The sequence below is a fragment of the Dendroctonus ponderosae genome, unplaced genomic scaffold (assembly GCF_020466585.1).
Source record: "Dendroctonus ponderosae isolate FM_Combo_2020 unplaced genomic scaffold, Dpon_F_20191213v2 Dpon_F_20191213_1, whole genome shotgun sequence".
Classification (NCBI taxonomy): domain Eukaryota; kingdom Metazoa; phylum Arthropoda; class Insecta; order Coleoptera; family Curculionidae; genus Dendroctonus; species Dendroctonus ponderosae.
Window position 1 is genome coordinate 5,438,140 of NW_026017110.1, and position 21,423 is coordinate 5,459,562.

Here is a 21,423-nt window from a genome sequence, read left to right on the forward strand (position 1 = left end):
TTCGTAGGGGAAACCAAAAAATAGACATTCACCTTAACAATATTTATATTCAATTTATCTAAAATAGTAAACACGTGTAAAACATCACTTGATAGAAATTGTTTAAGGCATTTGTCGTTAGTCAAACCACACGTACTTTATACACGAACGTAAAAAATAGGATAATGCTTTTGTACTGGGTATAGTTGAAATTGACCATAGATCTGCAATGAGAAAGTAAATGTGCAAAACGAGGAAGACTAACTTTCGCATCAACTCAGCTAATCGAACGAACGTCTAACAACGGTTTTATAAAAATATAAACTATGTAAATAACAAATTGTGCTAACAGTTTGGCAAGTTAATATCAATTACTGCTGCATACTTCTGGTTAAGAATCTGTACTGACAGCAATAAGAAAACTATGGATTATAGACAAAAGAGGATATATGGCTTTAAAGAGGTGCAATTTAAAAAGTCTCGGAACAAGTAACAGTTATTATATTTTTTTGTCCTGCGTTTCAGTCAAAATATGAAATAAAAATGTTCATATCGTTTATTTCATAGGTTTACGTTTCGGCGAGACAACAGCATCAGATCATCAGATTTGAAATTCAAAACAAACCCATAATTGGGAAACATTAGAATCTTTTCTGGCTTGGGTGTTTTCAAGACCTCAAAGAGAGGAGGTTGTGAAGACAGCCAGGCCTAAAAAAATCTAATAAAAACTTATAGAAACTCAGGAAAGAAAAAATATAATAACAATTACAGGCAGTCAGTAAAATGAATCAAAATAAAGAAGTAACAGTATCACTAGGAAGAATTTCCCACATAGTTGGGTAAAATTGATCAGTTTTTCCCAGCACTCAGCCAGTCGCCATAAGCTAGGAAATATTGTCAACTTTCTTAATATTCTACTACACTCTAATTAACATAGCAAAACGGACCTGCTTCGCAAATGTCGGCCTACTAAGTAAATAAAGTAATGGTAACTGTCAGTGCGGCCTTTCTACAATAAATAAGTACCTAATGTTCCTGGAATTACGTGCAAATTATGACTGAAATGGCACAAGTGAAACTATGTGTGTGTGCCTGCTTAGTGGAAAATCTATTCACTTTTGGTGCTTTTACCAGCAAATAAAGAGATTGTCCAGACATTAAGCAAACTAAACACTGCTTTATAAAACAAACGGTCTTTGAAAGTATAACAAGACTGAAAAATCCCTTGGTTGGTCCCTTAAATATATGCATCACAGCCGATAAATGCAAGATCTATACTTGATGAGTCGTTCATCCGTCTGCGGGTCTCAACCCACTGTCGCTAAAGGGTTATTCTGAGTCCGGTTACTGGTTCTCCTACAATGTAAAAAGCATTATTTTTCCAGCTAAATTACATTTGTTATGTATTTTTGTGAAGTAGGTGCGCCTCATGTACAGGTTTATTGATTGAACTTTGGCCACCCCGTTTTTGCATCTAATTTGAAATTTAGAGAAAAATGTTAAATACAAAAGTTGTAGATATTAACGTCTAGTTTATTTTAAGATAGTACCAATTGATTCAGGGTGTCTCAAATTCAAGTGGCAGATCAAACTTACATTTTTTAAATAGAATGCCGTACTTTTTATTGCGTATTCCAGATAGTCGTAAAATTCTAGGCCTACTCAATTTAAACGTTCTACAGGGTGTTCCGTAAATATGTTAAAATATTTTAACAGCGTGTTCTTCAAGTAATTTTGGAAGGGGGTTTTCCTGAGAATTTTTTTAATTTGAGGTTTCATTGCTGAGATATTTGATTTTCAAAATGGCGGAAAATATTAGTTTTTGTTGTTGTTTTAGTCAGTATTGTTTGTGTTCTTTAAAACGGTTAAACGTGTAAACTTCAATTTTGGTATACATGATAATCTAATTGAGTGCCATTCTATGGTAGTGTTTTGTGGTTCTGTTTACTTTTATACAGGGTAGAAATGTGAACCCCTACTTTTGTTTTGATCAGAACTTTTTTGTATGCACTTCAACTTTTATCAGCATGGTTTTTTAGTTACTACAAATTATTTACCTACCTTTTTAATCTCTTATTGTTTTTTCCTAAGACCACTAGTTTGCCCACAAAAAAATAAAATAGTTTTATTTGCCGTTCTCCAAATGTGTAAGTACGTAACTAAGGGATTTTTATTTAATAACGTTTGAATACAAAAAGTGCAATAAGCAAAGGAGGCTGTGTCTATGACAGTTAAATATCGTTTAGTTTTCATTGTCAAAAATTTTACTGCGGCTGCTAACAGTTTTCAAGTTAAGTAAGTTTAGTTAAATTTATTAAAACTTATTAATTGTAATTTGAACCGAAACACACATTTTCGAAAAATAATTTAGGTTGACAATAATTAACTAATAATGCGTAGCAAAATTGTCATATGAAAATGTTATTAGATTTTAAAAACAAACTTAATTACTTACACATTTTGAGAACGCAAAGAAAACGATTTTATTTTTTTGCGGGCAAACTAGTGGTCTTAGGAAAAAACAATAAGAGGTAAAAAAAGTAGGCAAACAATTTGTAGTATTAAAAAAATATATGCGGATAAAAGTCTATATGCACACAAAAAAGTTCTGAACAAAATAAAAGTAGGGGTTCCACATTTCTATCCTGTATAAAAGTAAACTGAACCACAAAACACTACCATAGAATGGCACCAAAATTGAAGTTTACACGTTTAACCGTTTGAAAGAACACAAACAATACTGACTAAAACAACAACAAAAACTAATATTTTCCGCCATTTTGAAAATCAAATATCTCAGCAATGAAACCTTAAATTAAAAAAATTCTCAGGAAAACCCCCCTCTAAAATGACTGGAAGAACAGGCTGCTAAAATATTTTAACATATTTACCGAACACCATGTATATTGACTCTTAACTGTTTTTGAGTTAATAACCAATATTGATTGAATTTTGGCCAGCCCGTTTTAACATCTAATTTTAAATTTAGAGAAAAATATTAAATACAAGAGTTTTAGATATTAACGTCTAGTTTATTGTAAGATAATACCAATTGATACAGGGTGTCTCAAACTCAAGTGGCGGTACAAACTTACAATTTTTTAGATGGAATCGCGCACTTGTTATTACATATTCCAACTATACGCAAAATTCCAGTCCTCTTTGATATACATTTTCTATATTGATCTTCAACGGTTTTTGAGTTAATAACCATTTAAATATTCGGGCATTCCATTTATAAAAATTTGAGTTTGGTCAGGCACTTGAATCTACAACTTTTGTATATAATATTTTGCTATAAATTTCAAATTAGCTGCATAAACGGGGGGCCAAAGTTCAATCAATATTGGTTATTGACTCAAAAACAGTTAAAAATAATTATAGAACATTTATATCGAATAGGCCTAGAATTGTGCGAACAGTTCGAATATGCAATAAAAAGTACGGCATTCCATTAAAAAAAAAAGGTAAGTTTGGTCTGCCACTTGAATTTGAGACACCCTGTATCAATTAGTATTATCTTAAACTAAACTAGACCTTAATATCTACAACTTTTGTGTTTAGCATTTTTCTCTAAATTTCAAATTAGATGTTAAAACGGGGTTGCTAAAGTTCAATCAATAACCCTGTACGTGCAATCGAACATTAAGCAGTTTTATTAGGCAACTAACGCAAAGAGCAATCGTTAAATAGAAATAGTTAACGTCCGTGCTTGCAGTAGAGAAAAAATGAAGCATCACAGCATAAGATTTGGCAAAAAACTTCTACGCCTACGAGTACCTGTAAATCGAGGACGTAGAAGTGGAGCGCGACCAAGAAACCAAAAACTTCTCACCTCGTCGTTGCGATTTTCGTTCGGCGAGCAGCGCTTTGGTCACCTCGTCGGGTGCAAACATGGTTTGACACACGCGAAACAGCAGTCTGAAACCGACAACAATGATTCATTCAAAACCGTTCATCCTATTTCTTGGATTCATCTTATAAAATGGGGTTTACCTGGGAAGAACAGCGACTACGCAAGCCAGAAGCGTGACCAGCCAGTACTGAGGCCTGTGCATGGAAATCTGAATTGTCCAGTAGGTGCTGGGCAGTCCAAAGCAATTCACACAGAAGGTGTTGTAGGTCAGCGAGTAGAGAAAAAAGGCACCAATTGAGCAAAAAATCGACGCCGCATGGATGATCGTCTAAGGACCAGAAACTGCTGTTGCAACAAACAAATTCAACCCATTGACGTACTCACCCATGATCTGGTCTCAATAGAGACATGCAGAAGCATCACGCACATGCAGGCCGTAGTAGTGGCGGTGCCAAACTCGAAAATATCCACGTCCGTTCCTTCGTACGCCATCTTGCAGAGCCAGAAAACCACCACACTTTGGTAGAGCGAGTCCGCCATCGTCATCCAGAAGGAGTACGTCCGATACGCGCGACCCAAGCGGCCCCTCTTGTACAGATATGGATTGTCCCTCAGCAGCCGATAAGGAGCGTCTTGGTCGTAGACACCTGCAACGGCACTAGTTGACCACTGTTTGCGTTTCCAGTCGCTATTAATTACCGATCGCGATAGGAGGCAGCGACGTGAACAGCAGGTTGTAAAGCATCAGGTACATCTGGTCGATCATCACTGAGCCCGAAAAGCCGCAGTAGAATTGATACCAGAAAATCAGGAACACAAACGTCTGCAGCAGAGATTAAGAGTGAGCTCGTAACCGATGCCACTTGCACATTAAAGTCCACTTACGGCGTTTTTGTAGAAAAAGTAGAGCACCATTTTAGAGAGCCTGTCGTAGCTCCAGTGGCCGTGTACCAGCAAAAAGCGCTCCAGATACTTGAAGCGAGAGAGGGCAAAATCGGCTGCCATCACTGCTTGCATCCCTTCTTGGCCGGATATCCCTGCAACGCGAACAATATTATGGTACAATATGTACAATGTGTCGCCGACTCATTACCTATGCCAACATCGGCAGTCTGAATCATGGAGACGTCGTTGGCACCATCTCCAATGGCCAAGGTGCGCATTTTCAGCTCCTCCTTGACCACCTTGACAATGTAGGCCTTCTGGAGCGGCGTAGCCCGACAGCACAACACCGAATTGCAAGCCGTGGTCAACTTGAGGAACGGCTTGGTCAGGTTCGAGCGCCGATCCAAAATATAGGTCAGCGTCTTACCATCGACAACAAGGGCGCGGCCCTGTGGTTTTGGCATTTGAGGCCCGATACGGCTGCTACAGCCGGCCGAACAGTGCTCTTCAGCGTTTTCAGCCTGGTTCGACTGCAGTTCAATGTCGGCCAAGTAACAGCGGATGGTGCTTTCGGCACTCTCTTTGGACCGCGCCATGATCTTTAGCAGCTCCATCTGCGGCGAAAACAGCTTGGCCGAGTAGGCGATGTTGATGGCGGTCTCCGGCTTGTCGCCAGTCACCACCCAAACCACTATTCCGGCCGCAATTAGAGCGGTCAGGGTCTCTGGGACCCCTTCTTGGAGCCTGTCTTCGATTCCCGTGGCCCCTAGCAGCGTCATGTTGCACTCGATGTAGTTGTAGCTGTCGCGGATCTTCTTCTCCACGTTGTCCACGGATAGTTCGATCTCCTGATGCTTTGTCGTCCAGTCATTGTACTCTTGTTGGCTCAGCACTCTCTTGGCCATGACCAGCACGCGTAAGCCTTCACGCGCATAGCTGCCCAAATGCACTTGTGTTTTGTTCAGGATGAAAGTCTGCTCAGAGTCATCTTCGGCCGGAACCAGCCGAGGGATCATTGAACTGTCGGCGCCCTTGCAGTAGAGGATGATTTCGCTAGTGGTTGGGTGGCGAAAGATCACCGACATTCGCTTCCTTGTGGAGTCAAACGGAAGTATGTTCAGTATCTTGAACATCATCCTCCCTTTCATTGGCACGTCCACAGTCACCTCAGTAGGGGTGCGTCTCAGCAGCCGGCACTTGTAAATGTATGCGGCGTCGACCAAAGCCAACTCATCTGGACTTTCAGCCTCGTAGATGGGTTTGAGGTCGCTGGGCGACAAAGGACTGGCCGCATGGCCCAGTTTCACCTTCTCTTCATCAGTTAAATTGACGGTGCTGTTCGATTTTCGGCTAAGAAACCCGATGCTTGGAATGGAGAGCAGCTTCGGCCGTAACGATCTCGAGCTAGCCTGGCCCTCCATCGACTCAGAATTCTCCACCGACTCAATGGGGCTTAATGTGGGCACGTAAGAGCGCTTGCTGTCGGCCCCGAAGGCGTTGAGAGGAGGCGAAGGAGTCACCGACCGCGACTCCTCCAGCCGGCTGTACTTGTCGCAGATCGAGCGCGATTTTGGACTGGCGGTTTCTACTGCTTTTACGGAATCTTCTTCTGCGCTGCTGAGAATATTCGGCAGGGCTTCGATAATGCCTAAACAAACAGACGTGATTATCAATCTATGAGCAACGCGGAAAATTTACCGCTGGCGTTCATGTTGTCGTGATGAGGATGCTTGGAACACACCACCGTGTTGCAAACGGCCAGCAGCAGTAGGAACTCTTGAATTCGGGCGCTGTGCACATTCCGGCTGCTGAACACATGTTCGGCCGTAACTCCCTGATTCAAATCTGTCACCAGTTGTTCATTTACCTTCACACTCAAATTCCCCTGCTTGTTGCCTGAAAATACATTGCATAAATATCAGTTGCTGACACAGGGGTGATTCTTTACTTCTAAAGTTCCGCTAATCCTAACTGATATTGACTTACAATTTTGGGCTTCGTTCTCCAACTCCGGATGGTTGTAATCGATGCCAGCAATGGCACAATTCCGGAAAATCATCCTGTTCTCCGTGAGGGTGCCGGTTTTATCGGAGAAAATGTACTGTATTTGACCCAATTCTTCGGTGATGTTGAGCGCCCTGCATTCGATGCGCTTGTCCATAACAGAATCGTACAAGTCGACGTTGTGATGGATGTGATAGACTTGCAGAATCTTGCACAGCTCCAGAGTTACGTACAGTGACAAGGGAATCATGATCTGGAAACGCAACAGATTTTATTGGAGGAGGTGGATACGAGACGCGCTACTCACTTGCAAAATAATAACGTAGGTCCAAAAGGCCAGAAACGCTTCAATCTGATCGCTCTCCTCGCGAAACGGAGACTTTAAGTCTGGAAAGGCCAATAGCCACAGCTTACATCCGATGGCGCCCAGGATACACATCAGAATCAAAATTAGCACGCACCAAACCACATCTTGGTTCATCTGTTTCTCCAGCGAAGAGCGCTTGTATCGGGGACCTCCATTGTTCAGCAGCGCCTTCGTTTCGTGGCCTAATATAATGAATTCCACAATGAGCTGAGAGGGTTGTAAAAGGCGTACTACTACATTACCTGCATAAACAACGATGCCTTCAATAAAATCGGTGTTCTTCAGCAAGCACTCCCTGAGTAAAAGATTGTCGGTGCCCACTGGAACTCGTTGGCCGGAATCGTGCACAATCGACCCATGGAACCTGTATATCTTGGTGGTTGGAGACTCAACCTCGATTTTGCTCCGGAACTTGCTTGGCTCGAACCACCGTTGCTGGATGAAAAATTACCGGATTTAAAGCGAATTCCTATTGGTTCCGCCACTAACCGTTACCTTCTCAATAAAACCCCTGGCTACTTGTCGTTGTTTCAGATTAGTTTCCCCGTCCAAGTGGCCGGTGTCGATGTAGCACAGTCCGCTGCTATCGCTGGATCTCAGCAACAAGATGTCAGCTGGTACAACTTCGTTGTTCGACAAGTGGATTAGATCGCCAACTCGTACGTCTTTCCAGAGCACTTTCCTGTACCTCGAGTGCTCCCTAGAAGTTAAAAAATTATTACTATTGCTTGTAAAAGTCGTGTGCATTTATGGATAAATTGACCTGATTAACATGAAGTGGCAACGGTCGTTTTGATTGCGAATCATCGCCTCTTGTATGCAAAACGCTAAACAACTGGGCCACCAGGTTAGTTACAGTTCTTAGACCTGGTTCGCGACCTAAGCCAAGCCAGCAGGTATTTCATACAAATCGAATGTGCCACATTTTTATTTCCGCGACAATGTGTATTTGCATACATGTAAGGCGCCTTGGCAATGGTTTTCATTGCGTAGCCAGGTTGGGCATTTTGCAGAAGAGTGGACAACCTCAAAGCCGTCGTCTTTTTATACGCCAAGCGACTGTCGGTCGGCGCTTGTTAACGCGTTGGCGTGTGCTGATTTAATCAACGATTTACTTTTGCTGCAAACGCAGTGGAGAATTGGCATTAACGTTAAAAAACAACAACGCAATCAAGATTGCGTTGTTGTTTTTTAACGTTAATGCCAATTGCATTGAAGAATTTGCACTACAAAAAATTATCCAGGCATTTATTAGTTGGGCGCATATCTTTGTTCACATGTCGAGCCTATCAGGCAATTGATTTTCCCTGATTGCCCAACGGATAAAACATGGTTGTTTGTATTTGCTACTGAGGCACATACGCTAACGACGTCCAAGGTAGCACCTATGTAAAAATGATTGATACTTTGATAGGAATCTATTATGAACAACTTGCGTGACGGCCTTAACCGGTGTGCACTCAAATGCGTAGGTTTGATTTGAGTTGTAAGGATGAACTTATCAATAATGATCCAGGAACAAACACAATAAAGTGGGGATTGGCATGGACGCGCCTTAAGCCCGTAAAATAACATTAGCTCTAATCTCAATGATTAAGCAAGGAAGCTGACATCTACGACTGGAAGTACATAAAACTGGCTTAAAATTGCGGGAAGTAGTGCAGAATTTTAAGTGTGGCAATAACAAATCGCTGATAAAGTTTGGCAACTTTATGGCAAATAACCGGCAACTGGTGAAAGACTAGCTTGTAGTTGAAGATGGATTTCTCCTGCTATGTTGCAAAAAAGCAAAAAATGCTTCCGGTAGATAATATGCTAATCGAATTCACTTTCACTTAACGCACGGCAATAATATCTTCATAATCCAATTGTTAACACACGCTTTTAAGCATACTGCGTGTGCAGACCAAGCGTGGCTATTGGAGACGAACACGTTGCTTTTAAACACTCATAACATTGCATTTATACAACACTTTCCAGCAGTCGTTTTTTTTTAATGAGCAAATTATCAGCTTTAATAGTTGAATTTCTACACCCAAACTCTTATAAATGCCAAGGCTAGCCTTGTAGGAACAAGGTGAGCAACGACACGTTACAAGAAATTCAATTTTACAAGCAAATTAGTCCGGTAAACCAAAAAAAATGCCTCTACGGTGGATCGACAGTTAAGTAATCGAAACCACTGAGCAATAGTTTATTAAAGCCGCTGTTCGTGTCATGGCAGGTGCATATTTGATTAAGCATACAGACAATCATCCGGAATTCTGGCACGAATCTGATGGAGGTTGAATTATTCCAAAGGGCAATCCTATACTTGGTAAACAAAAATGCAACTTTAATGTCCAGGAATCGATTTCGGAATATAGGAAAAACTGGTGTTATTGATCATCATCAGTTCCTGAACATACCGAAGATTAGTGACACTATTGATTAGGCGCACTATCCGCAGATAATGATTTAAGGGGGATTAAAGAGTACCAGTAGACAGGACAATGTCTTGCAATAATACAAAAAAAACAACATAATTAATCCCATAACTGTGCCATGAACGAACGATCCGGTACAAATTTCGAATTAGAAAAATCTCCCGAGTTTCTTGGCATCTTCGCGGATAGCGTACATTGCAACATTCTCACCTATTATAGATTCGACAGGTGCTGTTGTTAATCTTCTTGTCGCTGGCATGCCGTCGCCTGTCCTCAAACAGATCCTTAACAGCGGTGACACCCAACACGAACAAAACGGGGATCATGGCGATCTCCTTACCGAAGGCATTGATGGCGGGCACCCAGTTTAATAGCACAATAAAGATGAAATACAAATTGGCCACCCGGTGGAACTGTTCTAGCAAGTTGCGCGGCAAGAAACTGAGCAAGGTGTACTTGGTAGTCCGAATCCGATTGTTGGGCCGGCGCCCATTTGGGTGCACTTTACGCGGGGTTTTTGGCGGCACTATGTGATTGGGCACTACGGTTCTGATCCGTTCCTCTTGCTCAGACCGGGGGGAGCGCCGCGTCAACCGATAGTAAAGTTTCTGCCACAGATGAGGAGGATCAGAGTTCCGCAGCGTGTAGGTGGACTCGGATGTAGAGGCTTGCCTTCAAGAGAGAGAAAAGTTAAAGTTTCGCTGTTGCAATATGAAGGATGAGGCTCACCTGGAATGTCCCTTGGTGCTTATGCGAGACGTGGCCCCTTCGGCCCTCGTAGAATCCTTGTGTTCGGGTGGCAAAATGAAGTCAGTTTTGGAGCCGACTCTGGAGTGCCCCGGCCGTTCAGCTCCGACGGGGGGCACTTCTGAGATCTGGCCTTGTGAAAATGCTCTTTGATGTCCTCTGGAACCTGCAGCCAAAAGTTCAAACTGGGTCATACTTCCTAAATCGATCTCAGCTATTCCGCTTAGAAGTACTGAACTTTTGGACAAATTACTGCTAAATATACATCTAGTTTTTATCTTAAGGTGTAGTCTATTTGCTAAACAAAATTGTTCACTAGCAAGTTAATCGAGATAGTATTACTTCCTGGAAGCAAAATTATACACAAATCTTGCCTCTTCAAATGATCGTGATAAGCCCCATTCACAGCTAAAAACAGACCACTTCAAACGGTTTACTACCTTTCAAAGCAGATCGGGCCACTCCGCCAGCCGAACTGCTTCCTGCCGGCAGGTTGGAGCTGCCCCCATGGCTGACGCTCCTCAGGTGCCCCCTGGCCTGTTGTGGGCTGGGGGCCCCCAACGTAACATCGGGGAATGTGTAAGTGGTGCCCCCCAAGCTTACACGGCTAGTGGGAGCGCCAGCTTGCGTCTGACTCGCAGTCTCTGGAACACTGGCTCTTTCGGACCCTGGATTGAAATTCGACATTGTGGGCACCCTGCAAAAGACCATTGGTTCTAATTTAGTTCTATCAAATCCGTATTGAAGTTGGAAAATACCACAGCGATTAGAATAATAAACCAGATTAGATTATATCTAATATCATTCAATAATCCTTCCTTTAGTGGTACATGTTTTTGCCCTTGGACAATTAATACGCAGCCTGAATTAGTTGAATAACTCCTGGAAACTTGCAGTCAAAAATGGGGGTTTTTTAGTTGGTAGAAATCCAACACTACCTGGTGTCACGGGACACTGGGTGTCTTCGAGAAGATTTTTTAACCTCCAGCCGCCGCCGAGCAAAAAAAAAAAAAGCTAGCGTTAATGTTGAGGTGTTTAAACTACTTATAATATGTGATTCGGGACGTTCGGAGGTACCATTCGACTTGAAATCAAGACATTGGAAGGCTGAAACGATACCAGAGATTTGCTGGCATTCAGAACAAGTTCTACTTCCTTCTCCTCTTTTTGGATTATGAATCACACTGTATCTAGGACATTGGAAGGATCGCTGCTATTTATTATTATTGCTTGTTCACTGACTGCATTTGTTTGAGCCAGGAAAGTTAATAGCCAATAAATTGAACTGAATCAAGCAGTCCATTATCCAGCAGAGATAAATCTCGGACTCAGCGCTGAATAGTCTGCTGGACACAAACGCAAGGAAACATACAGCTTACCTTCTGTTTCATAACTTACGGAGCGGCCCTAAGAGTCGTAGCAGTAGGAGTTCTGACGCTCACGAAATGAAGGCTTAAAGCACGCACGGAATATGGCAATTCTCTACTGAATACGAACGGTAACACTACTTTCCCTGCCCCATACGGTTTCAAACTGTTTCTGCTGTTTCCTTTTTTGTTTTTATCTGTCAGCTTGACAACATTCTCTACGTGGTGCGGCGGCGTCATCAAAGTCAAAAACCAGTGGCACCAATATGCGCCTATTTTCTCTATAATGTTCCTCTAGTATCTATATATCGCAGAAACGGTCTCAATTGTCCATTGCGGCAGATGTACATGCTGCTAATTAAACCTGGAGCTGAAACAGGGAATTTCGTCGTGGAAAAACGACGAAATTTGTAGCATTTTCCAGTGAAATTAGTAGCGTGATATTGCAGCCCTGGCTGGCCTAGAGATGACAGCACAGTGACGGTGACGTTTCTACCGTTGTGATCGCCGACGTATCCGTTTCGGCAAAAGTGCAAAATCTGTATTGAGAAAGGTTTTAATTAGGTGAATCGAACAGTAAAAGTGCTCCAGTATGGATGAGGAATACGACGCAATTGTGCTGGGCACCGGCCTGAAGGAGTGCATCCTTAGCGGGATGCTTTCCGTATCGGGTAAAAAGGTCTTACATGTCGACCGCAACAAATACTATGGTGGCGAATCCGCCTCTATCTGCCCTTTGGAAGAACTGTTCACCAAGTTTGGGGCTCCTGCTCCAGACGAGAGCTACGGAAGGGGGCGTGACTGGAATGTTGATTTAATCCCGAAATTCCTAATGGCCAACGGTTCGTTGGTCAAACTGCTCATTCACACTGGTGTGACCAGATATTTGGAATTCAAAAGTGTGGAAGGCAGCTACGTGTATAAGGGCGGTAAGATTTCCAAGGTGAATAACGCATTTTCCCCATTCGAGCAGCAGTTTTATTGTACTTCTGATTAGGTTCCAGTCGATCAAAAGGAAGCCCTAGCCTCGGATCTGATGGGTATGTTTGAGAAGAGGCGCTTTAGAAACTTCCTGATCTACGTGCAAGACTTTCTGTACGACGACCCGAAAACATGGAAGGATTTCGACCCTAGCACTCAGAACATGACTGCTCTCTACGACAAATTTGGTCTGGATAAGAACACGCAAGATTTCACTGGGCATGCATTGGCCCTGTTCAGGGATGATGACTATCTAAATCACCCAGCCATCGAAACTATCAAGAGGATCAAACTGTACTCGGATTCATTGGCTCGTTATGGAAAGTCTCCCTATTTGTATCCAATGTATGGATTGGGCGAGCTGCCACAAGGTATGCTACTCATTAATCTCTGATTCAATGTTGCACAAAATCCGAAATATCGAACGTTATTACCAACATCCAACGAAATCACGTTTCAATTAAGTTCGCTAAAGAACTGGCGGCGAGGTCAACGCTTTGTTACCAGACCATAAACATATAGTTTTTTACTTTTGCAATCAAATCGAACGCTCCAAGATGGATTCGTTGATGATTATTTCGATAATTACTAAATGCCTAGTGGCTGAACGTGATCGTTTTTTTTTTCAATCAACGGACTTGCGAAGTCAGAATCAGAACAGTTTATACGGAAACTCAGATAAGCTATAAAAACTTTTCGATTACTAGAAGTGATTAAATTGTAATTTCTTAAAGGTTTCGCTCGTTTGTCTGCAATTTACGGAGGCACTTATATGTTGGACAAGCCGATCGACGAGCTCGTCTTTGGTGAAGGCGGCAAAGTAATCGGGGTGCGTTCTGGCAACGAAATCGCCAAATGCAAGCAAGTAGGTACTTTGTCTTGTTTGCCGTCGTACACCCCAGACATGTGATTAATGCGCTTCTAATTCAATGAGAGTACTTGACAATTGTCTTTAAGCTTGTTTGCCCTGCTAGGTCTATTGCGATCCCACTTATGTGCCAGATCGCGTTCGCAAGAAGGGCAAAGTGATTCGTTGCATCTGCCTGATCGACCACCCCATTCCGAACACCAAGGACGCTCTGTCCACTCAGATAATCATTCCGCAGAAACAGGTAGCATGCGCCCACTTCTTAAAGCTTCTTAGCTGATAAACACCTTTGTTGCAGGTGGGTCGCCACTCTGATATTTACGTGTCGGTGGTTAGCTACACGCATCAAGTGGCCGCCAAGGGCTGGTTTATCGCCATGGTATCCACAACGGTAGAAACCGCAAATCCGGAGGTTGAAATCAAATCCGGGCTGGATTTGTTGGGTCCGATTCGCCAGAAGTTCGTCTCCGTCTCGGACTACTATGAGCCCACCGACGATGGAATTCAGTCTCAGATCTTCATCTCAGAGTCCTACGATGCTACCACTCACTTTGAAACCACTTGCCTCGACGTGCTTGATATATTCAAGCGTGGAACAGGCGAGGAGTTCGACTTTTCGAAGATCAAGCACGAGTTGGGCGACGAAGAACAATAAGGCCGGTTGTCTGGTAAGTTCGAGTCAATGTGCGTTTTGTTGTTATTTTAATCGGTTTTATACACTTTATTTGCGGAATTTATTATTAGACCCTTAATGAAAGCTTAGATATTCTGGTGTAACTTCAAGTGTGGTGGCCACGTATTGTGAGACTTGCCAGTTTAAGTACTAAAACTGGAGCTCTCACAGTAGGGTCAGCCACAACAATAAAAAAGATATTAGGGTAAGTTTTTTGTGTAGACTCATTCCTGATGTGTACCACCTGTAGGTGGTTGTGTCTCAAAACGATAAGGTGGAAAATTGCTTTATAAAGAGAGTTGTTGTATTCATTATTTCAAAGCACAAGGAATTTACCACATGCATTTGACTGCAGAACTAGAAATTGCATGCCAGTCAAAATCCATTTTTTGTTGAAATTTTAATTGTGATTCAAATGTTACTACTTATAATATTAGGACACCTATGCTATAATCCTTATAATGTTAAACATTTAGACTCTGGTCGTGTTATACGCCGTGTTTTGGATAGTTATCTGAGCATGTATGTGGAAGGTAAAATTCCATTTCTATTCACCGGTTTCTGTTTAGTTTTTAAGCGTATCTTCAGGCTTTAATGCAATTCCAGCATGGAGTTGTAGCATTTCCTTTAATTAAATATTTGAAATAAACCTGTAAACAAACCAATGTTCAGATATTTCACTCAGCTAGCAACTTCGCCTCGGATGTTAATTGAAACGCAAAAATGGTGCATATAATTTATTAAATACCACAATATCAATAAAGTAGGCACGAGGAGTAAGTGATGTTAAAGTGGTAAGTCAAAGCTTGATTAGTAATATATTTTGATTAGGCTGATACTGTGAATGCATAGGTCTACGGTTTTGGAAGGACTGCAGACACAATATTGAAGTACCAAATGCAGAAAACGGAGCTGTTGTGCGAAACTATTCGCAGGAATTCACCGGCAATGCCAGTCAAGTCCGACTGGAACGCTGTTAGCCCTGTGGGCACTTTCTGGGGGGCAGCGGTCGCCGATTCGATAATGTTCAGGAAAAAGTCTTTGATCCGTTGCCCTGAAAGTCCATTAGCAATGCAGCATTGTCCAACATTACGGCATCCAAATACTCACTCACTATCCCTCTCACTTTGTGGCCTTCGCGGCCAATGTCCATCAGCAAATCTTTGAGCGCGGATTCCTTAGCAGCTCCTAACTGGGGCAAGTCATACTTCTGCTGCGCCTCGCGGACATCCTTTATCACCTGAAAGACTCGGATATTCAATTACCGAACCAAAACTAATCTCTGCAGATCTCACCTGTTCAATAATATTTGGTAAAGCCTCTTTCAAGTCATCATCACTTTTCACGTTCGCCAACAAGATGCTTATACGGTCCTTGAGGACCTGTTTGAAAGAGCTGACGAATTGCAAGTCATCGCCCGCATTGGCGAGCGTTACCAACAGAACAGTAGCTATAGCCACTAAGCGAAAGGTGCGAGTTTGTACATCACGCAACCGTTCTTCATCTAAAATCAACGTTTCAGGATAGGGATTCGACCTGTCCCACTCGAGCAAGTCGATGCAAGCTAAAGTGAAAGCTCGCTTGGAACAGCTCCTGATGAACGTCTCATATTCCACGTCTGTTGGAACTGGCTGGTCGGCCTGAATGTGCCGAAGGAGCCACTTTCGCGTCTGTTCTAAGCCATCTGAACAGGGAGCAACAGCAGTGAAATATGTCTTCCATCGATCTGAATTAAAGTTGGTTTACCTGCCTGCACTTCAAGAAACTTTGCAAATTTCGCCCGCTCCAGCTCGACGCTGTGGTTGATTATGTCAGGCCGAATGAGTCGCAGGGTAAAATTTGCCGTATCAAGGTGCATTAATTCTAGCGTCTAAAGAAAGACGGTTGAAAACCAAGTGCTTGAGAAACAGGGAAACAAACCTCTAGAATGCCTTTATAGACCTCGACAATGTCAGTGATTTCTCGGATTCGTGCGATTTGTTTGTCCCGTATTGGAGCACACATTTTGGCCATAATCGAAATAATAAAGTTTGCGTAGTACTAAAACGAACGCTTTAAAAGGCCAATTCCGGCGAATTAATGCGGATACATACGGTGAAGTCCAAAATGCCTTTCTCCGCTTGCTGCTTGATTAACGGAATATCCAAAATCTCTGAAATCTGCTGCTTTGTCTTAGTGTGCTGCGACAGCAGGAGATCATTCAAATTTTGCTTGATTTCTTCCAGTAAAACGAAGGCCTGAAAACAAATAACAACCCGTTTATTCTTCCTCTACAGCGCATTCAACTTCCTTATTGAAACCCCATCAACCTTGGCTTTTCCCTATATGGCCAGTCGAGGCAACATCGGCCGATTCTTTGTTGATGGGTTCCGAGCGGTTTCATGCCAAGATCAATGGTACATTTCTTGATACTCGCCTGGTTATAGCTGGGTGGATCCTCAGCCAGTTGTTGCCGCAGAATATCCCAAAAGGCCCTGTGCATTGTATCTTTGATGACTTTTTGTAAGGTGTTTGGTTCCGGTTCCGCCTTTTCCAGTCGGAAATTCTCGTCCACAGCGATCTGATGCACCAGGTTCATGTCGCGCATTCCGTTCGCAGCTTGCATTATCTCTTCCCAAGAGACAAACTTCGGCGGAGAGGCTGCGGTTAGACCGCTTGCTACCGGTAAGGTTTGCGATGTAGTTCTTTCCCTGTAACACCGAGTCAGTTAACGAAATTGCGCCAGCCAAGATAGCTCGTTGTTAATTGGCATCCTCACCCCCCAAAATGAATTAATAAAGGGCCTTAAAAAAAACTCAGACATTGTTAGGAGCGAAAGCACTAAACACGCGCACAGTTACCTTCCAGTGCTCGCGACGACCAAGAATGGTTTTCTGCAATATTCAACAAACGTATTGGCGAGAATCTTGTACTTTGCCTAGATCTATTTACTATGTAGTGAAACTGGGGTTGTCAGTTTGATAGCTTCTCATTTTATAGTTAAACTCAACCAACTATGGGATAAAATTGTGTCCTACCTTTTGCCAGCAAAGCCTGAAGTCATCCCATCGTCACTGGCAGCTGAGCCCTCACTGATGTTGCGGTTCCTGGCAGGGCCCCCAATGTCATGCGGCTGGCTTCTCTCTTCGCTCATCTTGGCGTTTGAAACTCAGAATGTATTCACTACTGCAACCAGTCAAGGAATGAGGTCGCGATACTATTTTTGTTCAGAACTGCGGAATTGTGCAACACAAAGGAACCACTTGCGACGGGTCCTTGAGCGCAGTTCAACTCTAACTGATATTCTTTAACTGGTGGAGAAACTGACGGGGCGAAAACGTGTCCACATTAGTCACCTGTCCTCTGCTGTGAATTGTTGGGTTTCACTGGGAATTTACATGAAAATGGTAATAGTTATTATTACGATGAGATGTGTCAAAATATCGAACCATAGAACAGCTAATGCTTGTTTATCTGGCGAAAAGTTAGGTTATAAACAGTGTTGCGTAGTTGGAAGCCTGGAACGGGAATAATTATTGTGTTGTTTTAATTGAGAACGTTCTTTGGTTTTATTGTGCCCGGCTGGCAATCTTAAATTACACCAGTCAATTAAACGTCTATTTCGGATTATTAAACGGAACTTATGAAAAAACCAGTTCTAAAGCTGGCAACGTTCTATTGCAAAAATGTTGTGAGCATTCAACTTGACACTGTGACAGTTGCTATTTCTTGGAATTTCACATTCTCAATGTTCTTTTTTGGCGTGTTTTCCCTTATTACTTTACAATCTCCTTGACCAGAGTCTCAGCAGCACACACGGATCTTTGTACAGTACAAGTTCCAGGAAATCAGTGCTGTAGATTAGTCATCAGTCGAGTGAAACTGTCCGTTTGGAAGCAGCGAATATGGCAAAGTCTCCAGAAGAAGTCGTTTTCGAGGGCTGGCTGACCAAGTCACCTCCAACGAAAAGGATATGGAGAGCGGCAAGTTACTTATCACTTTTAATCGCTTTGTCAACGAACTATTTGTCTAAAATGTCTATTAAATACAGTCTCATAAAACATGATTCATACATCAAATATATCATTAGCAGATAAGTAATTTAGTGGATTTAGTTGACAAAAGAATGAAAACTGTTTAGAAGTGGAGAAGAAGATGGTTTTTGCTGACCCACTCGGGCAATATCCCTGGACAGTATGTTCTCACCTACTACACAGATAGAAACCGCAGGAAACTTAAGGGGGTGATTGATTTGGACCACTGCGAACAGGTAGTCAAAGACGTGTGGCAATTCGAAATGCTTACTGAACGAGTTGCTTTATTAGGTGGACTTGGGGCTGAAGCTCGAAGAAAGGAAATTGAAATTCGACCATATATTCGGCATCAAAACACCCAATCGTACTTACTACTTGGCAGCCGATACCGAAGAGGAAATGAAGTCTTGGGTGACGTGCATTTGCAGGGTTTGTAGCCTTAAATGTACCAATGAAGATGAAGATGGTAAGTTTTTGATTTTGTTGCTGCTGGCCATTACTTATATCAGACTCTTAACTTCTAACGTTTCTTGCAGTTAATATACCAATGAATAGCACCAACATCGAAATAACAGAGGAAAATGCCAATCGGACTGGAGCAATCGGGGCCACGCCACCCGTATCGCCAGTTAGCACAAGCCCCTACATCCCAATCTCCGAATGTATAACCGGTAAATCGCCCATATTCGACCTGAAAGACTTCAAGAGCCTTTTGGAATACAACCAGAGGCACAGCAGTCGGTACACGGCTCAGAACGATATGTACGAGTTTCATTCACAGAACAGCTACGTGAACCTGAGCCAAGATCCGGGGCGCAACTATGTGAACGATGTCCAAGATCCCCGCTTCTACGATTGTCCGCGACAACTGACCCCGCAAAAGGGTGGCAGGCAGGACGTTGGGTCGCCGTTGCAAAGCCCTACAGCGTCCGACAATGTATTCAACGATGAGGAATGGGTGCAGCGTAATGTCGATTCAGGTGAAAGATAAAGGCCAGTCACGGGCGACAATGTATTTACATTGCATGGGATTTGCACATCTAGACTTGTCAAGGCGAGTGAGTTCTTCTGTGGATGAGTCAATGGATCCAGATCCAGAGCCCGTTGCTGCGCAAAAATTCATCAGACTTGTTGATGCCCCACATACGCTACCGCCGCCACGACCTCCTAAGTCTTCCCATGTTAATACCGCTGCCTACTTGAACTTGGCTCCAACTCCCACCAAGAAAAGGTACTTAAAGAACAACTGTCTATAGTGGACTCTTGTTAAAAAGGTGTTGTTTGCAGTAGGGGGAATGAAAATGAAGACCAGAGCGGACAGGTTGAAACAGTAAGCATATCAGTCTTTCGACTTGGCCTATTAAATAAACTTGGTTATTTCAGAAAGTAATCAGTGACGATATGTACGATTTTCCCCGCTCACACACATATGAAGCGGAAGCGAGCAAAGGGACACTGCAAAGGAGGCATTGTTACAACAACGCGGCCCCTACCAAGTGCGCTGAAGGGACTGTGTTTCACTACGATGTTTCGCCCAAGCCCAGCACGAGTTCCATTACCTCTGTAAGACCTCAATGCCTTTCAGCGTGCATTTTCTATGTACCTTTTCGGATTTCAGGTATTCAGATACGACCTGGAGGCCACTCAAAACTTGGAACCGTCTTCGCCTGCACATTCGCACTCTTCTTCTACGGCGGCATACTCCAATCTGCCAAGTCCTTTGTTGTCGGAATCGCAATTAATGCCCCCGCCAACAGTTAACAGGTTGCTTCTCTACTGGTGACTGTTTCTGAACTGCAAATTTGTGTTGTTGCAATTCCAGGGACTTGAAACCTAGGAGAAAGCTGTCGGACACTCTTTCCACTTCTTCCTATAATGAGCCTCCATCACCGAGGACTCTGGCGCCTTCAGTTGATAGGAAGCTCAAACCTCCCACTCCATTACAAGTACGTGCTGATGTTAATTAACAAGTGTTTTTCAGTCACATTCGGGGTTTCAGGAGGCGAATATGAGGAAGTCGTTCCATTTGTCAGAAGAGGATGGGATCAGGAAGATTCGCGCTGCGCCTAGTCCCACGCCTCCTGGCCAAATAGACGATACGTATCAAAACCAGGACAGCTACCAATATCTTTCGAACAGAATGCAGTATTTAGATTTGGATCTGGAAGGTGCGTTTTTGGGAATTGTATTACTAAGTTCAGTACAATGTTTCGGCTTGTCACTAGGTGCGGCCTCAAACAGTGGGTCAAAAGTATTGCCAAAAGCGAGCGAAACTGATACCGTGTACAAAAAAGTGGACTTCAGGAAAACTGAGGCTTTCAACATTACCAGAAACAACCTCGAAAAAGAACGACAAGAGCCTGTTACCACATTTGCGAAAAAATGATCCATTTAAGCTGGTTTTTCTAGTGGACTTTATGCATTTTGGCTCTTACACAATACGCACAGGTACAATATGGAACATGTCACATTAATTCATATTTTCCAGATGTTTAGCGCACAAATAAACCAGCTAATCTCTGTCTTGGCATTTTTCTAGTTAAAATCACCTATTTTGTGTGTGCCTTTTAGATGTATACAAAGTTATTATATTAAATATATGCATTTTGCCAAATTTCATTACTCATCATTACCGTCTTCCCCATATCCAGAAATATTTATTCAAATATATTAAAATTAATAAATACCTTGTACCTTTCCAACGTTGCCAAACCAATTCAAGCTACTGCCAAAAAAATGTATAGAACTTTGTTTTACTAATGGCTGCAAAACAAAAATGGTCTACTAATTTTAGCGCTAATGAAAGAGATACTCTTTTAGAGCTCGTCGCGTTTCATTGAGATCATCGAAAATAAAAAAAAACAAATGCTCTGTCTTCCCACGAAAAGCCGCCAACATGCTAGAAAATAACGGGCGAATTTAATGCTATTTGTTAAAACAATTAAAAATTAATTTTTAAACAACAATTCCGCGTACGACCGCAACAATCAGGAAATTCTACAACAACCAAAAAGAAGGCATCCGGAAGCACATTTCCAATCAGAAAAAAAAACTTTATAAAACTGGTGGCGGACGAGTTGTGCCTTCGGTTCCAAGGGGCAATGCAGATAAAATATTATCTATTGTAAATAATAAGACCTTGGATGTCGTGGATAAATCACTTGCCCTTTTGATGGTGATTGAAAAAAAAACAGCCAAATAAAACTCCGCCATATCTCAATTTCCCAATTAGTCAGAAAAGGCGTTCGAAAAACGTT

At 42.5% G+C, this 21,423-nt stretch overlaps 4 protein-coding genes across 9 annotated transcripts; 2 read left to right on the plus strand and 2 right to left on the minus strand.

The window, feature by feature from the left end:
- Nucleotides 1–27: 27 nt before the first annotated feature.
- LOC109535982 (phospholipid-transporting ATPase VD) lies at nt 28–11,886 on the minus strand. Of its 4 annotated transcripts, none has more exons than XM_048663718.1 (16): nt 11,663–11,886; nt 10,705–10,961; nt 10,247–10,430; nt 9,728–10,189; nt 7,587–7,791; nt 7,334–7,526; nt 7,032–7,273; nt 6,707–6,977; nt 6,419–6,616; nt 4,929–6,368; nt 4,721–4,872; nt 4,535–4,658; nt 4,220–4,482; nt 3,976–4,163; nt 3,815–3,900; nt 28–1,335 (listed from the first exon to the last, which is right to left on the minus strand). In XM_048663718.1, the coding sequence occupies exons 1-16, from the start codon at nt 11,869–11,871 to the stop codon at nt 1,301–1,303; spliced, it is 4,509 nt and encodes a 1,502-aa protein (XP_048519675.1). In that variant the 5' UTR covers nt 11,872–11,886; the 3' UTR covers nt 28–1,300. The 4 variants fall into 4 exon arrangements, with proteins under 4 accessions (XP_048519675.1, XP_048519673.1, XP_048519676.1 ...); XM_048663716.1 differs by having other exon boundaries at nt 3,760–3,900; XM_048663719.1 differs by having other exon boundaries at nt 3,760–3,900; nt 11,644–11,755.
- Nucleotides 11,887–12,078: 192 nt separating this feature from the next.
- Nucleotides 12,079–14,818, plus strand: LOC109547019 (rab GDP dissociation inhibitor alpha). Its single transcript, XM_019918234.2, has 5 exons — nt 12,079–12,574; nt 12,629–12,983; nt 13,347–13,477; nt 13,587–13,724; nt 13,779–14,818. Exons 1-5 carry the CDS (start codon nt 12,224–12,226, stop codon nt 14,133–14,135), a joined length of 1,332 nt encoding a protein of 443 aa, XP_019773793.2. The 5' UTR covers nt 12,079–12,223; the 3' UTR covers nt 14,136–14,818.
- Nucleotides 14,819–14,877: 59 nt separating this feature from the next.
- On the minus strand, nt 14,878–17,630 carry LOC109547018 (T-complex protein 11-like protein 1). Of its 3 annotated transcripts, XM_019918233.2 has the most exons (9): nt 17,171–17,605; nt 16,994–17,026; nt 16,570–16,843; nt 16,247–16,390; nt 16,074–16,193; nt 15,900–16,023; nt 15,449–15,837; nt 15,264–15,393; nt 14,878–15,207 (listed from the first exon to the last, which is right to left on the minus strand). In XM_019918233.2, exons 1-9 carry the CDS (start codon nt 17,284–17,286, stop codon nt 15,008–15,010), a joined length of 1,530 nt encoding a protein of 509 aa, XP_019773792.2. In that variant the 5' UTR covers nt 17,287–17,605; the 3' UTR covers nt 14,878–15,007. The 3 variants fall into 3 exon arrangements, with proteins under 3 accessions (XP_019773792.2, XP_048519695.1, XP_048519698.1); XM_048663738.1 differs by lacking the exon at nt 16,994–17,026 and having other exon boundaries at nt 17,171–17,630; XM_048663741.1 differs by lacking the exon at nt 16,074–16,193.
- Nucleotides 17,631–17,823: 193 nt separating this feature from the next.
- LOC109547017 (GRB2-associated-binding protein 1) lies at nt 17,824–20,780 on the plus strand. The gene is made up of 11 exons (XM_019918232.2): nt 17,824–18,115; nt 18,274–18,402; nt 18,458–18,632; nt 18,703–19,146; nt 19,211–19,397; nt 19,454–19,496; nt 19,550–19,729; nt 19,785–19,930; nt 19,989–20,112; nt 20,166–20,334; nt 20,392–20,780. Exons 1-11 carry the CDS (start codon nt 18,038–18,040, stop codon nt 20,550–20,552), a joined length of 1,836 nt encoding a protein of 611 aa, XP_019773791.2. The 5' UTR covers nt 17,824–18,037; the 3' UTR covers nt 20,553–20,780.
- The last annotated feature ends 643 nt before the right edge of the window (nt 20,781–21,423 follow it).